This window comes from Lepisosteus oculatus, chromosome 16 (assembly GCF_040954835.1).
Source record: "Lepisosteus oculatus isolate fLepOcu1 chromosome 16, fLepOcu1.hap2, whole genome shotgun sequence".
NCBI lineage: Eukaryota > Metazoa > Chordata > Actinopteri > Semionotiformes > Lepisosteidae > Lepisosteus > Lepisosteus oculatus.
The window spans coordinates 1,698,268-1,711,250 of record NC_090711.1 but is presented as its reverse complement, the minus strand read 5'-3'; the positions used below and the strand labels follow the sequence as shown (position 1 = coordinate 1,711,250).

At 51.0% G+C, this 12,983-nt stretch overlaps 1 protein-coding gene across 1 annotated transcript; it reads left to right on the top strand.

Moving 5' to 3' along the window:
* Positions 1-5,065: 5,065 nt before the first annotated feature.
* On the top strand, positions 5,066-11,808 carry pck1 (phosphoenolpyruvate carboxykinase 1 (soluble)). Its single transcript, XM_006639659.3, has 10 exons — positions 5,066-5,174; positions 6,291-6,555; positions 6,762-6,943; positions 7,310-7,513; positions 7,914-8,101; positions 8,518-8,680; positions 9,236-9,460; positions 9,765-9,896; positions 10,122-10,217; positions 10,615-11,808. Exons 2-10 carry the CDS (start codon positions 6,332-6,334, stop codon positions 11,070-11,072), a joined length of 1,872 nt encoding a protein of 623 aa, XP_006639722.2. The 5' UTR covers positions 5,066-5,174; positions 6,291-6,331; the 3' UTR covers positions 11,073-11,808.
* Positions 11,809-12,983: the final 1,175 nt, after the last annotated feature.

The following is a 12,983-nucleotide window of genomic DNA, read 5'->3' as shown; positions in this document are numbered from 1 at the left end:
CCGAGTCTAAATTAGTGTATCAAGACAGGAAAAAAATCACTAGGTGGCGCTCTCGGATCTGATTTAAAAAGTTGTGTTTAAGTTACAGTGCAAATCCGCGTTTTTCATTACAAAGTTACTGAAAACATTGGGGACGTTTATTTTATATGATAAATAACAAGCAATGTAAACAAACCAAAGATTGAAGTTGTTCAAAATTAACTTTAATTTTAACACAATCAATACGGTATACGAACACTTGAACACCGCAGTTTCAGAGCCGGGACAGGGAAACAGCAGGGACAACAGCAAGTGATAGGGCTTGGAGGGACTCTTTCACTGTGCAAATCCAGCCCCATCCTCCACTTGCACTGATTGATTGATAAAGGACAAGCGCCTTCTTTTAGAACAGATGTAATATTGTAGAAATTGCAAGACTTTGCATGAGTGTGTACTTATCGTGAGATGTTTATTGTGAAATAAAGTTTATTTGATAGAAGATATAATAGATATATAATAGATAATATAATAGATATAATAGGTACTGTACGTGGTGCACAATGAATATATTGTATGAAATCTTTCACTGAGTGAGTCAAAATGTATTTATTCCAACCTGGATAACCCATACAACCTACAGGATAAAACTTTATAACAGAGAAATTAAAGTCTTACTGATTTTTTGTTTGTTTGTTTGTTTGTTTGTTTGTTTAAAACACGGTGCTGTTCATCAATACCTAAACCTCTGTATCTGAAGTTCTTGAAAAAAACAAAGCAAGTTAAAACGGGACCTGAAATGCTGTCTGTTGTGTGTAGTGAAGTATTTTATTATATGTGGTTTATCTGAAGGCAACAGGATATTGCTTGGTGTCTGATTAGCTGTGGTTTAGTACATTAACCCAGGAGGCTGTGATTTCACCAGGCCTTATCACATTTTCACTCTGTGGTACACCCTGGTCCCTGGCATGGGGCACACTTTGCCCCTCAGCTAAAGGGCCTGTCACCCCCTGCCCCCCCAGCCAGCTGCTGGCCACGTGCTGCTACGTGTGGAGCAGCTGCACAAACACCACCGCGTCAGGCTCACCAGCACAACAGGGCTGTTTTGGCACTTGGCGGCAGCACGCTAGGAATTAACAAGGGAGGTTAATTTTTAATATTAAAAATGACTCTCCTGTGGACTGGGTGCCCGGGCTGGGCTGTGTTCCCACACGGCACAGCCTGCAGTCGCACACCTCCTGCTTTACTGAAGGTAGAAGTGAGCAGGGCAAAGAAACACAGCTGATACTCCCCCAGAGAGCCCGGATACAGGACGTTTTGCAGGTCATCAAACGGATTATTTCTGATGACCAGGAAATATCACGTTGCAAAAGATCTCTAATTTATTTTACGAATTCTTAAAAGATAAGGGTGAATTGTTCTAGGTCTTTAGAACCATGCAATTTAATTGTGATCTATAAATGCTAAAACCAAATTAAAACCGAACACTCCTTGTTCATAAAAATATTTTATCCATTTGTATATCATCCATAGTATGCATTCCATTACAATTTCCAAGCACTAAGAACATTACAGCATCTGGATTTCTGGTTGTAGACCTCGTGTTCGTCAAAGACTTAGCAGTCAAATATCGAACCTGGATTATTATGTTGGACCACAAAATAATTTAATTTATATGCACAGTAATAACTGTGAAAGTAATCCACTTCAGATTCGATACTTTCTTGTACTGGGACAGCCGCTGGATTGGGTTTGTAAAAATACATAAATGTTCTTTGCTTTTTTATTACTGGAGCAGGGAACATCAGACTTTAGCCTTTGACTTCAATGGAGAGATCGGTAGATGTGAATTCATAGGTTTTTGCATCTGTAAACAGAGAGGATAGAAGTGCATCAATAAGTCACAAACGTCAGAGCTGTCCTTGCCTCACTGAGCCTGCGCTGGCAGCATGCCAGCTGTTATTAATTAAGGGGATGTGTCAACATCCTTGAGGTTGGGAAGAAACAGGAAAACATGTTTTCCTCCTCTCTTCCAGTTCCACCACTCTCTCTGCGGTGCACGACAACAAGTGTATTTGTGTATTTGTGAGAGAACGTCTCGTCTGAACCCACTGGGGTCCACAAGGACTTTGCTCAAGATGCCTACGTATCATTAACCCTTTCTTTGGCATCCTTAGGCTTATACATCCAATGTTGTCTAGTTTTAGTGTTGATCCTTAAAAAGTTAAAGAATAAAAGTGGCTGAGCGACGTGGCTATTTTATTAATTCAGACTGAGCCAACTTGTTGATCAGTCGTGCGCTCACTCCTGTAACAGTAAGCACAGGCATGCACAGCGGCCATTCTGCACCAGCAGCCCCACCTGGGAGACACACAGGGGCCATTCTGCACCAGCAGCCCCACCTGGGAGATACACAGGGGCCATTCTGCACCAGCAGCCCCACCAGGGAGACACACAGACACCATTCTGCACCAGCAGCCCCACCTGGGAGACACACAGCGACCATTCTGCACCAGCAGCCCCACCTGGGAGGCACACAGGGGCCATTCTGCACCAGTGGCCCCGCCTGGGAGACACACAGTGATCATTCTGCACCAGTGGCCCCGCCTGGGAGACACACGGTGATCATTCTGCACCAGCGGCCCCACTGCACAGTGGATCAGGGTGAGATGTGAGAAACTGCTGCACCAGCTGAGTGAAGGAGGACCTTCTGGGAGGCCAAAGTGAAATTTAATGGGACATCAGGGTAACACCCCCACACTAACAAACAGTTATCATGGAATCCTTATTGACCAAATAAACTGCCTTCTTCCATACTGAATAGCGAATATTTGATGTTATGTATGTCTGCATTCAATTTTAATTTGCCAGGTGTCTGCCCAGTCCTGAAAACTATCTAAGGCTTTCTGTAATTGGTCTTTTATATCTATAGTGTGTAATTCCTGAAAGCCCTGTAGTTATATTTTGGTGGCAACGTGTCCACAGCTTGTCTACAGCAAGATGTCCAGTAATTGGTTCTCTACTGAACACTCTGGACTATTACTTCAATGTCTTCCACAATGGGGTTTAATGATTGTCTGTCTTATACCACATAGATGGTTACTCAGTATAGTCACCAGAATCACACAGATTTATAACGTGTTGCATAACTTCACCCCTGTACCCTTACAAACAATGAATCTGATTGTCTCGGTAGTACAGGGAGTCCCATCAGAATGAGCAGTACACCAGCGGCCATCTTGACAAGCCCTTCTGCGTCGGGCTCAGCAGTCTACAAACACCAAAGGAGAAGCGAAAACAGATAGCTGTGCACCGTATTTATTGAATAAAGCATTATGGAAACTTCCGCCACTTTCGTTCGTGTTTCCCTTTAATGTTTTTTTTCTCTCTTGTCTTAAGTTGAAAAACCTTTTTTCCCACCTTCTGCACAGTCTCTATGTGGGTCCAAACCTTATATCCGCAGCTGTGCCGAAGTCTTCGAGATCCCGCCCTTCTCCCGCGTGAAGACCAGCTCTTCAGTCATATTCCTCTGACTTTCTGGGCGTCTTGTTTTAAGACTGCTGGTTACATCGTGCCGAATTGTCTGTCGGGCAGGTTTTCAGAAAACGATTCCAGCCTCTCTCAGGATTTTGTAACTCCCCTCCTCCTTTTCTTTGTGCGAGAAAACACCGTGAAAACCGCCACCAGCTCTTACTGCGTTCGGCTCCCCATCCACACGCCCCAGAAACACAGCGCCTCCGGGATCATAATCCGTTCATCCATTCACCCATTCATCCAGTACATTTCTGACCACTCTCTCCGATACCGGGTCGCAGGGGAGCCGGGCTCCTGTACGATTCAGTATCCCCTGGGTCAGACACCGGGACCCATCTTACTTATAAATATTTCTAAAACATTTCCTTCAGTATTTTAACACATGACGTGCAGATCAAGTGTCTAGAATCGTTTCCGGAGAGTGAGAATCGTGTATTTTTTAAGAACATAATTTAAAGCCAGCGGTGGCGCTCAGAGTCGCTGTGCAGTTGGGTTCGGACGGGTCTGTCCCGGCTACCCAGTGCCGGACGCTCCTGCAGCCGGGTCTGTGCCGGAGATGCCCGGTGTGAATTCCGCCCCCAGCTGATGAGAAATGCGCGTTCAAAGCGCAGCGAGAGGAGGACAGGAGTGTGACTCGGGACTGCGGTACCCCTACTTCAGCTTTATTTGATCGTTTTTAAACGACATTGAAGGTTCCTGGAGGCATCTCTTACTCCTTATCCTGGATTTGGCGACTCCAGTGTCTGTTTTTCCATCTGGACTTTGAACGGTTTGATTTAGCCCTTATTTGAAGCAATACTCTGATTAAACTGACTATTCATTTGATCATTTTATTTATTTTTGCTCCTGAACAGAATACGACTTCGAGGAGCGAATCCTAAACTTAACGTTTAGCTATGCGGTTAAATTATTAGTTGAATCCGGGTTTAATTCAAGAGGGAAGAGTTCGCCTGGAAGAAAATGGATCAGAAATTCAGGCTCAGAGGGACCTGGAGTAGATTAACCGGCCCTAGAAACTCCCGTGCAGCTGCGAGCTCAGCTCTACCAGCCAGGACTCCCGGCTTCCGCCACTGTCACATCTTGGACGAGCCTCCGCGGCCCCTGACCAATCACAGCCTGCGATTCGCACTAAGGTGTCAAGACAACAGCCAATCAGGTTTTAGTATCTGCCGCAAGAGATACGTCATTCATCGACGAGATGGAGCCGAACAGGTCTGGAAGCTGTCTTGCATCACGGGCGATCTGGGGCAGAGTTGAACTTTAACGTGAACCGCATGGAGCAACTGCTAGCAATAACCTGGAATACTGCCAGATGTGATCTCTTTTTTTATTTTTTTCGACTCAGTATCTCGGAGAAAAAGAACAAAACAAGAACATGATGCCGGGTTGAATAATTAACCTTAGGGACGTGTTTTCCCGATGTTTAATTATTCATTTCGGTGTGTTCTTATCGGGGGGGCAGGTGGTTTGTAGGTTCTGGGTTTATGCTAATCCCATCTGAAGTTCGCCCCCCCCCACCCCGGCTGACACACTATAAATGAGCAGGACTGTCCAGCTGTGGTCAAACAGGAGCTGAGGCATCCCACACCGAGACCGTGTCCCAGAGACATCTGCAGAGACAGCTCACTCCATCCACCTGATTCGCTTTTTTTAAAAGGATCTTGGTAAGATATTAGACTATTCATTATCTCATATTTTCTCTGCTTTACATTCACTTTAAAATAAGTGTCAAGTTAAGATTTGCATTGATTTTAAAATACATTTGAGCATCGTCTTCTCTGTAATGCATAATGACGTGACGAACCAGGTGTTAGAAGGTCTCTGCTTTTAATAGTAAAAACCGTTTTGTCGTGGCGAGTTCAGATAGAGTCGCACTGGTGCCGGGGTGACTACCTGCAGACTACCGGCTGTGAGCTCTCAGGTACAGGGCAGCTGTATCAGAAATACCAGCTCACCTGGCTCCGGCGGGCAGGGGCATCTCCAGCAGACTCGGGCTGGGGCTAGACTGAATTCACTCAAACTCTTGAGAATTTAGGGGCCTTCTTACCAGAAGTGAGTGAAAACGTCATTGTTTTTGTAAATGCCTTTTTTTTAATAGGAGATGATTTCCAACCCGTTAACCGTTGGTTAAGTGAGTTCGATTATTATAAATGTACTGTCCCGTCCCGTTAATTTTATTTTTCCCCGAGACGGATATTCCGGATTCGTGTGTCAAACAGGTTTTGCGCTGGTTTCCTTGTGATCCATCTGTCCGCTCTGTAGTAGTCTGTATGGGTTAGATGGGCACTGGACCACCGACCCCAGGGCGGACAGGATACTAGCAATAATACAATAACAAGCATTGTAAACCCCAATACTGTACAATAGGCGAAAGTCTGGAATAAACGTGAGTACAAACACTGTAGGAAAAAAGCGATTAAACGAGTTCAGCTTTGTATTCTCAGTCGATATCTTAATAGGTCGGGTACAGTTTTAAACACGAATTTCATGAATGTGAGCTGTATTGTACAAGAGTTTGCGCTGGAGTCTTGAAAGGCGAAACTTTTAAAGTTTCCGCAAATCACCCTACCGCCAATTCGTGCCGGCGACATGCGTGGGAACGCCTCGTGTACTGAATCCCTCTGTTCAGTGAAATATAATGCAATTAGATTCGCCTCCCCGCTTCTTCAGTGAGAAATAGAAGATTCTGCGGGAAGAATCTGTCCAGGAGCCAACGTGACGCTGTAGAAACGAAACGTCTCCTGCGGGCGCTTTAGTTTTCTCTGCCTTCTTCCTCTCAGGGCGCTGACGGCATCTTCACCCCCACCCAGCTGAGCACATCATGCCGCCCCAGGTGCACAACCAAGCGCTGTCCGCGCCGCGCGTCCTGCAGGGGGACCTGGCCGCCCTCGGCCCGGCGCTGCGGGAGTTCGTGGAGAGCAGCGCCTCCCTCTGCCAGCCCGACTCCCTGCACATCTGCGACGGCTCGGAGGAGGAGAACCTGCGCGTCCTCACGCTGCTGGAGGAGCAGGGAATGATCAAGAGGCTGCACAAGTACGAGAACTGGTAAGCGCCCGCAGGCCGGTTCTCTCCACGGCGCAGCTGGCGCCGGTAGAATAAACAGCCGCACAGGGCAGGGAGTCACTAACCGTCGGTGGGGACCTGAAGGCAGGGGGACTCCCTGGACCAAGCTCGTGTTTACAGGGCTTTGCAAGGCAGCGGTGAGAGGCCCCGAGGGCCCGACTCAGCCTCCTGTCTCCTGCTGCCTGCAGCTGGCTGGCTCGCACCGACCCCCGAGACGTGGCGCGCGTGGAGAGCCGGACGGTGATCGTGACGCAGGAGGAGAGGGACACGGTGCCCACGCCGCGCTCCGGGCTCAGCCAGCTGGGGCGCTGGATGTCCCAGGGGGAGTTCGAGAAGGCCATGAACCTGCGCTTCCCCGGATGCATGAGAGGTACCTGACGGAGTCTGAGTCGGAGATGTGGGTCTGTGGGCCGTAATCCTGAACTGGCTCGGGGCTGAAAGAGAGCCCTGCTCGAGCCCCTTAAATAAGAACTGTTGACTTCATCTGGGGAGAAAAACCCTGTCGGGGACTGTCCTCCTCCGGGGGTGTGTTGTGCGTGTGTGTGTTGTGCGTGTGCGTGTGTGTGTTGTGCGTGTGTGTTGTGTGTTGTGTGTGTGTGTGTGTGTGTTGTGCGTGTGTCTGTAGTGTGTGTGTTGTGCGTGTGTGTGTTGTGTGTCTGTGTTGTGTGTGTGTGTTGTGTGTGTGTGTGGAGAGGAGGGCGGCCCTAGCTCCCTGTGTCTGCTGCTCCCTCTGCAGGCCGCACCATGTACGTGATCGCCTACAGCATGGGCCCCCTGGGCTCACCGCTCTCCAAGATCGGGGTGCAGCTCACGGACTCCCCCTACGTGGTGGCCAGCATGCGGGTGATGACCCGGATGGGGGCGGCCGTGCTGCAGGCCCTGGGGGACGGGGAGTTTGTGCGCTGCCTGCACTCCGTGGGCTGCCCTCTGCCCCTCAAGAGTAAGTCTGCTCCGCCCCCCCCCACCGCTGTCAGAAACGCTCGAGCGCCTGTCTGTCCCCACCACGGCATTATCAATAACACACGGGAAAAAGACCAGAGAAGCCCTCAATGGCTGCTCGTGCCACATATCCCTGCCAGGCACAGACCTGGCTTGTCTGCAGTGGATAGAGAGAACAGGCACAAGTTGGATACAAAGGGGTTTCATGTAGTTTTGCATCTAGACGGCTGGATAAGATCCCCAGATCAACGCGCTGCCAGCTCTCCAGCGGGCCGAATGCACCAGCGCTCTCCTCTCGGTTCTCACACGCGAGAGCTGAAAACCCGTCTCTGAACCCGCCCGTGCCGCAAGGAGGTGCCACTCCACTGAGCGCCGCTCTCTGTCCCCCCCATCACCCCCAGGGCCCCTGGTCAACAACTGGCCCTGCAACCCCGAGCTCACCCTGGTCGCCCACGTGCCGGACCGGCGGCAGATCGTCTCCTTCGGCAGCGGCTACGGCGGGAACTCCCTGCTGGGGAAGAAGTGCTTCGCTCTGCGCATCGCCTCGCGCATCGCCAAGGAGGAAGGCTGGCTGGCCGAGCACATGCTGGTGAGCTGACCGCTGCTCCGGGGCCGTCGCGAGAGGGGATGGCAGAGTGGGCCCTGTCCACTGGGCACGGTCACTACAGGGCTGTCCAGCTGCGTCCTGTGGTCACTGTCGCTGCAGGGCTGTCCAGCTCAGCCGTGCAGTCATGGTCACTGCAGGGCTGGGCTGGACAGACACACATCACAGTCACAGGGAGGGCCGTCCAGCTTTGTCCTGTGTTGTCATGGTCAGCGAGGGTGGGGCAGCCCTGCCCTGTTGTCAGGGCCACTACAGGCCAGCCGGCTCTGTGCCGTGGCCACTGCAGGGCTGCCCAGCACGTCCCTGTGTGCTCACAGTCACTGAGGTCTGTCCAGCCCTGTGCCTCGGTCACGGTCACGGCAGCCCCCAGCCCTGAAGGATTCCCCCCCTTCCTTCTGCAGATCCTGGGCATCACCAGCCCGGAGGGCCGGAAGAAGTACATCGCCGCCGCCTTCCCCAGCGCCTGCGGGAAGACCAACCTGGCCATGATGAAGCCCTCGCTGCCCGGCTGGAAGGTGGAGTGTGTGGGCGACGACATTGCCTGGATGAAATTCGATGAGGAAGGTCAGAACCAGCCTGTCCCGCTCTCTCCCGTAACCGAGCACCCTCACGGCTTTACTGGGGCCTCCTGCGGACGCGCCCCCCCTCCTTTTTGTGAAGGAGCCCTAAAACACGAAGCACAGCCTCAGCCCCCTAATCTCCACAGCGCTGCTCAGGAGCAGGCGATGGCGGGTTCCATCCCGAAGGAAGTGTTATGGAGGGTCAGAGGTCCCCAGCCTCGATCACGGCAGCCTGCTGGTTCCTGGTCCGTATCATGAAGCAGCTCTGCTTGTTTTCAGATATGCACTTTGTATGCAGGACACTCTGACATTCCCGAACACAAGCGGGACAAACGCTTGTGCGATGGCTATTGTGCGTGAAGAGCTCGTTTCCCACACTGGAGTCTCCAGTGCTGTTCTGGAGTTTCTGAAAAGCCCCCACCTGGGATCTTAACGGTTCGCTTCTGAAAAGCAGAAGAAGAGGCTTTTTTAATCCTTGTTCAGTTCTTGCATGTTAGCAGGCAGGTACGCCTGCTGCCCTGCAGCAGTTAACTCTCAGGTCCGTCTCCTCTCTGCACAGGGAATCTGAGGGCCATCAACCCAGAGAACGGGTTTTTCGGCGTCGCGCCCGGGACCTCCGTGAAGACGAACCCCAACGCCATGGCCACCATCTGCAAGAACACCATCTTCACCAACGTGGCGGAGACCAGCGACGGAGGGGTGTACTGGGAGGGCATGGACCTGACCCTCCCCAAGGGTGTCACCCTCACCTCCTGGAAGAACAAACCCTGGACCCCCGAGGACGGTGAGTCCGCTGCCCTCCTCCATCCACGAGACACCCCCTCTCCCCAGGCACCCCCAGAGAAAACCAGAGCCACCAGACACATCTGCAGCCTAGAAAAACCTCCAGGCTTCAGTCACCGGAATCACTTTTAATGACAGACGCCTGTCTAGTTTTGCAGTTACCAGATGACTTAACCATTGCTTTAAAACTCGTGAAATATACCATAAACTTAGTTGGCATGGAGCAGCCTCTTTCCTCAGTGAGATGCTGTGGCACTGAGCTGGAGCTTATTAACCCTTCTTTTTCCTCCCTACCTGTCCTGCAGACGAGCCCTGTGCACACCCTAACTCCAGGTTCTGCACCCCAGCCAGCCAGTGCCCCATCATTGACCCGCAGTGGGAGTCCCCAGAGGGCGTCCCCATTGAGGCCATCATCTTCGGAGGGCGCAGACCACAGGGTGAGTCCCCCCACTCGGGCATCATGAGGTGCCAGAGCTCTGTAGGAGGACGGGTGCATGCAGACTCCACACGGTGACTGACGTGCCACCCTCAATCCCCTTAATAATGTATCCTGTATTACTGACATGAATACAGAAAGAATGCTGATATAGAAGTCTAATCTAGTCTTCAATAAAAGATGCAATTCCTCTGACACTAACCCGTTCTGTCCTCTCTGTCTCCAGGTGTGCCCCTGGTATATGAGGCCTTTGACTGGCAGCACGGTGTGTTCGTGGGCGCTGCCATGAGGTCCGAGGCCACAGCTGCAGCTGAGCACAAAGGTGAGCGTGCACAGACACACACACTTATACAGCGCTGTTCTGGACACCCCACTCAAAGCACTTTACAGGTAATGGGGATCCCCTCCACCACCACCAGTGTGCAGCCCCACCTGGATGATGCGACGGCAGCCGGAGTGCGCCAGTCCGCTCCCCACACAGCAGCTCTCAGTGGGGAGGAGAGCAGAGTGATGAAGCCGGTTCAGAGAGGGGGGTTATGAGATGCTCAGTGCACCCGACGTGCCCGTCCCTGCTGGCTCAGATACAGAAGCAGCTGCACCGGCCCTTTTAGGAGCAAGCTAATGAGCTGCCTGAGAGATGTGAAGCCGGGAGACGCTGGTAGGGCTGTCTTTCTGTGTCTCTTTCACACACAACTGATCGTCCTCCCTTCCCGCCCCAGGCAAAGTGATCATGCACGACCCCTTCGCCATGAGGCCCTTCTTCGGCTACAACTTCGGCCGCTACCTGACGCACTGGCTCAGCATGGAGCAGCGCCCGCGGGCCAGGCTGCCCAAGATCTTCCACGTCAACTGGTTCCGCCGGAGCGCGCAGGGGGCCTTCCTGTGGCCGGGCTTCGGGGAGAACGTGCGCGTGCTGGAGTGGATCTTCCGCAGGGTGGACGGGGAGGCCGGCGTGTTCCCCTCGGCCGTGGGGTACCTGCCCGCCGAGGGGGCGCTCAACCTGAAGGGGCTGGGCCAGGAGGTGGACCTGCAGGAGCTCTTCCACCTGCCCCGGGACTTCTGGGAGGAGGAGGCCCGGGCGATCCGCGCGTATTTCGAGACGCAGGTGAACGACGACCTGCCCTACGAGGTGGAGAGGCAGCTGTGTCTGCTGGAGCAGAGGATACACCAGCTGTGAGGCGGGGCCAGAAAACAGCGCACTGCCAGGGAGGCGGAAATTAGGAAATTAGCGGATTGCTTAATTTACTGTTGCTTTTAATTCCAAGTTCATGAGCCAGGGCTCCCACCATCGCTTAAGGAAAAAAAGTGAAGAAAATGGTGGATGTTGAAAAATCAAAGAAATCTTTACCTCCAGCGTCCTGTGCTCTAGCTGTGGCTGCTGACCTCCAGCCCTGTGAAACACTAACAGTATTGCTAATGAACTGAAATGTCTTCTGGAACCTGAGAAGAGCTTAATCATTTAAGATTATAGTGTTAACTCGTCTTTAAGTGTCAAGTATATTTTTAAAAAGTGAGAGACAGAAATCAATAGCCTATATTCTGATTTGCACATTTATGCAATATTTTAATGTCATACGCTTTCCAAATAGATGTTTTTACGAGCCTGGTACAGTATGTTTGGATGCGTTACCAGAGAACAAAAAAGTCCTGCCCTGCTGTCTTCCAAACACTGGGGAATCAGCACATGTTTCAAATGCAGAACATGTTCTTTCTTGCAGAATAACTGTTATAGTTATTGTTATTGCTATTGTGAAACATTTTAATTTATTTTTGTACAGCATTAGCTGTTGGGATAGTTTTATTTTTTTTATTAATAGTGTAATTGTGTGGTTGTAATTAAAAAAGTAATTATTTTCAGCACAAAAGGTTTAAAAATGTAAAGAAATAAATAAAATATTTGGATTTTTGTAACATGTTTGTAGTCGGTTGTGGTCTGTTGATGAGTGGCTTTCTGATGAAGGACCTATCAGGAATTCAGCTGAGCAAATTACTGTGTGGAACAAGGGTATAGCCTTGCAGTCTGGCCCAGAGAGCAGCTGTGCTGATGCCGGGCTGCCCTGGACAGAAAGAAGCACCCATCTCCAGAGAGGAGGATCTGAGCTGTCAGAACCACCATGACCACCAGCAGAACAGCTGCTGCCCATCTCTGTTCTGACTCCAAAGACCACAGAGGTTCCTTCCTGTACGAGGCATGGGTGTGAACAGCTGGAGAAAGCAAGGGTGCATCTTTACGTTCTGATACAACACAGCATGAACCTAGGACTGGGCTGCAGTGTAGAGTGACCAGGACACTGCACCCCACATGAGAGGGGTGTCGCCCCCAGTTCCTGGCTGCACACTGCTGATGCGCCCTTGTCGCAATGGCTGCTGTAGAAATGGGAGTCGGGGTCAACGTCTCTTCTCGATGAACTCATCAGTTTAATACTTAAAGTGCCCCTGAGTGTTCACAATGGTGGACGAGAAACAAGGACTTTTGGCTCAAGCTAAAACTCTTCACAGTCCCTGTTGATCCGAGTGTTGCCCAGAGTGTTCCAGTCCGGACTGAGCACCCGGAGACAGGCTTATCTGTTCCGGGAGAAGACTTTTCCCACGTTGCTCTCACAGTGTAGCTCGGCATCCTCCCCTTCCCACTGCTCTGGTGTCCCATTGCTTTCCAGTCTCGGTCCTCCAGTAACTGGTACTGCGATGCCACCTGGGTTCACTCAGTGAGAGGAGATGACAGAAAGGAACAAAAACAATAAAATAGCAATTAATCTCAGTATTCTTATAATATTGCTAGTGTAACGAAATGGCCGACATACAGGTACGAGCCGATTGCAGTGCGGTGACGGCACCGCCCTCTACCCCCCTGCACTGAACAGCAGTGTTGGCCACCTGGGCTGACAAAGCTCTTCTTTAGCTCAGCTGGCAAGAGCCCTGTTGAGTGATGCTGGAGTCCCGGGTTCGAGCCCATGAGGTGAGGGACGAACTGGGGTGGGAGTGGTGAGGGCACAAGCCCAGGAACCTGAATTTATTACACTGTTTTATCAATATTGTTTTACAGAACGCTAATATTAATTTAGAAATGCTCACACTTTGAACAAAGGAA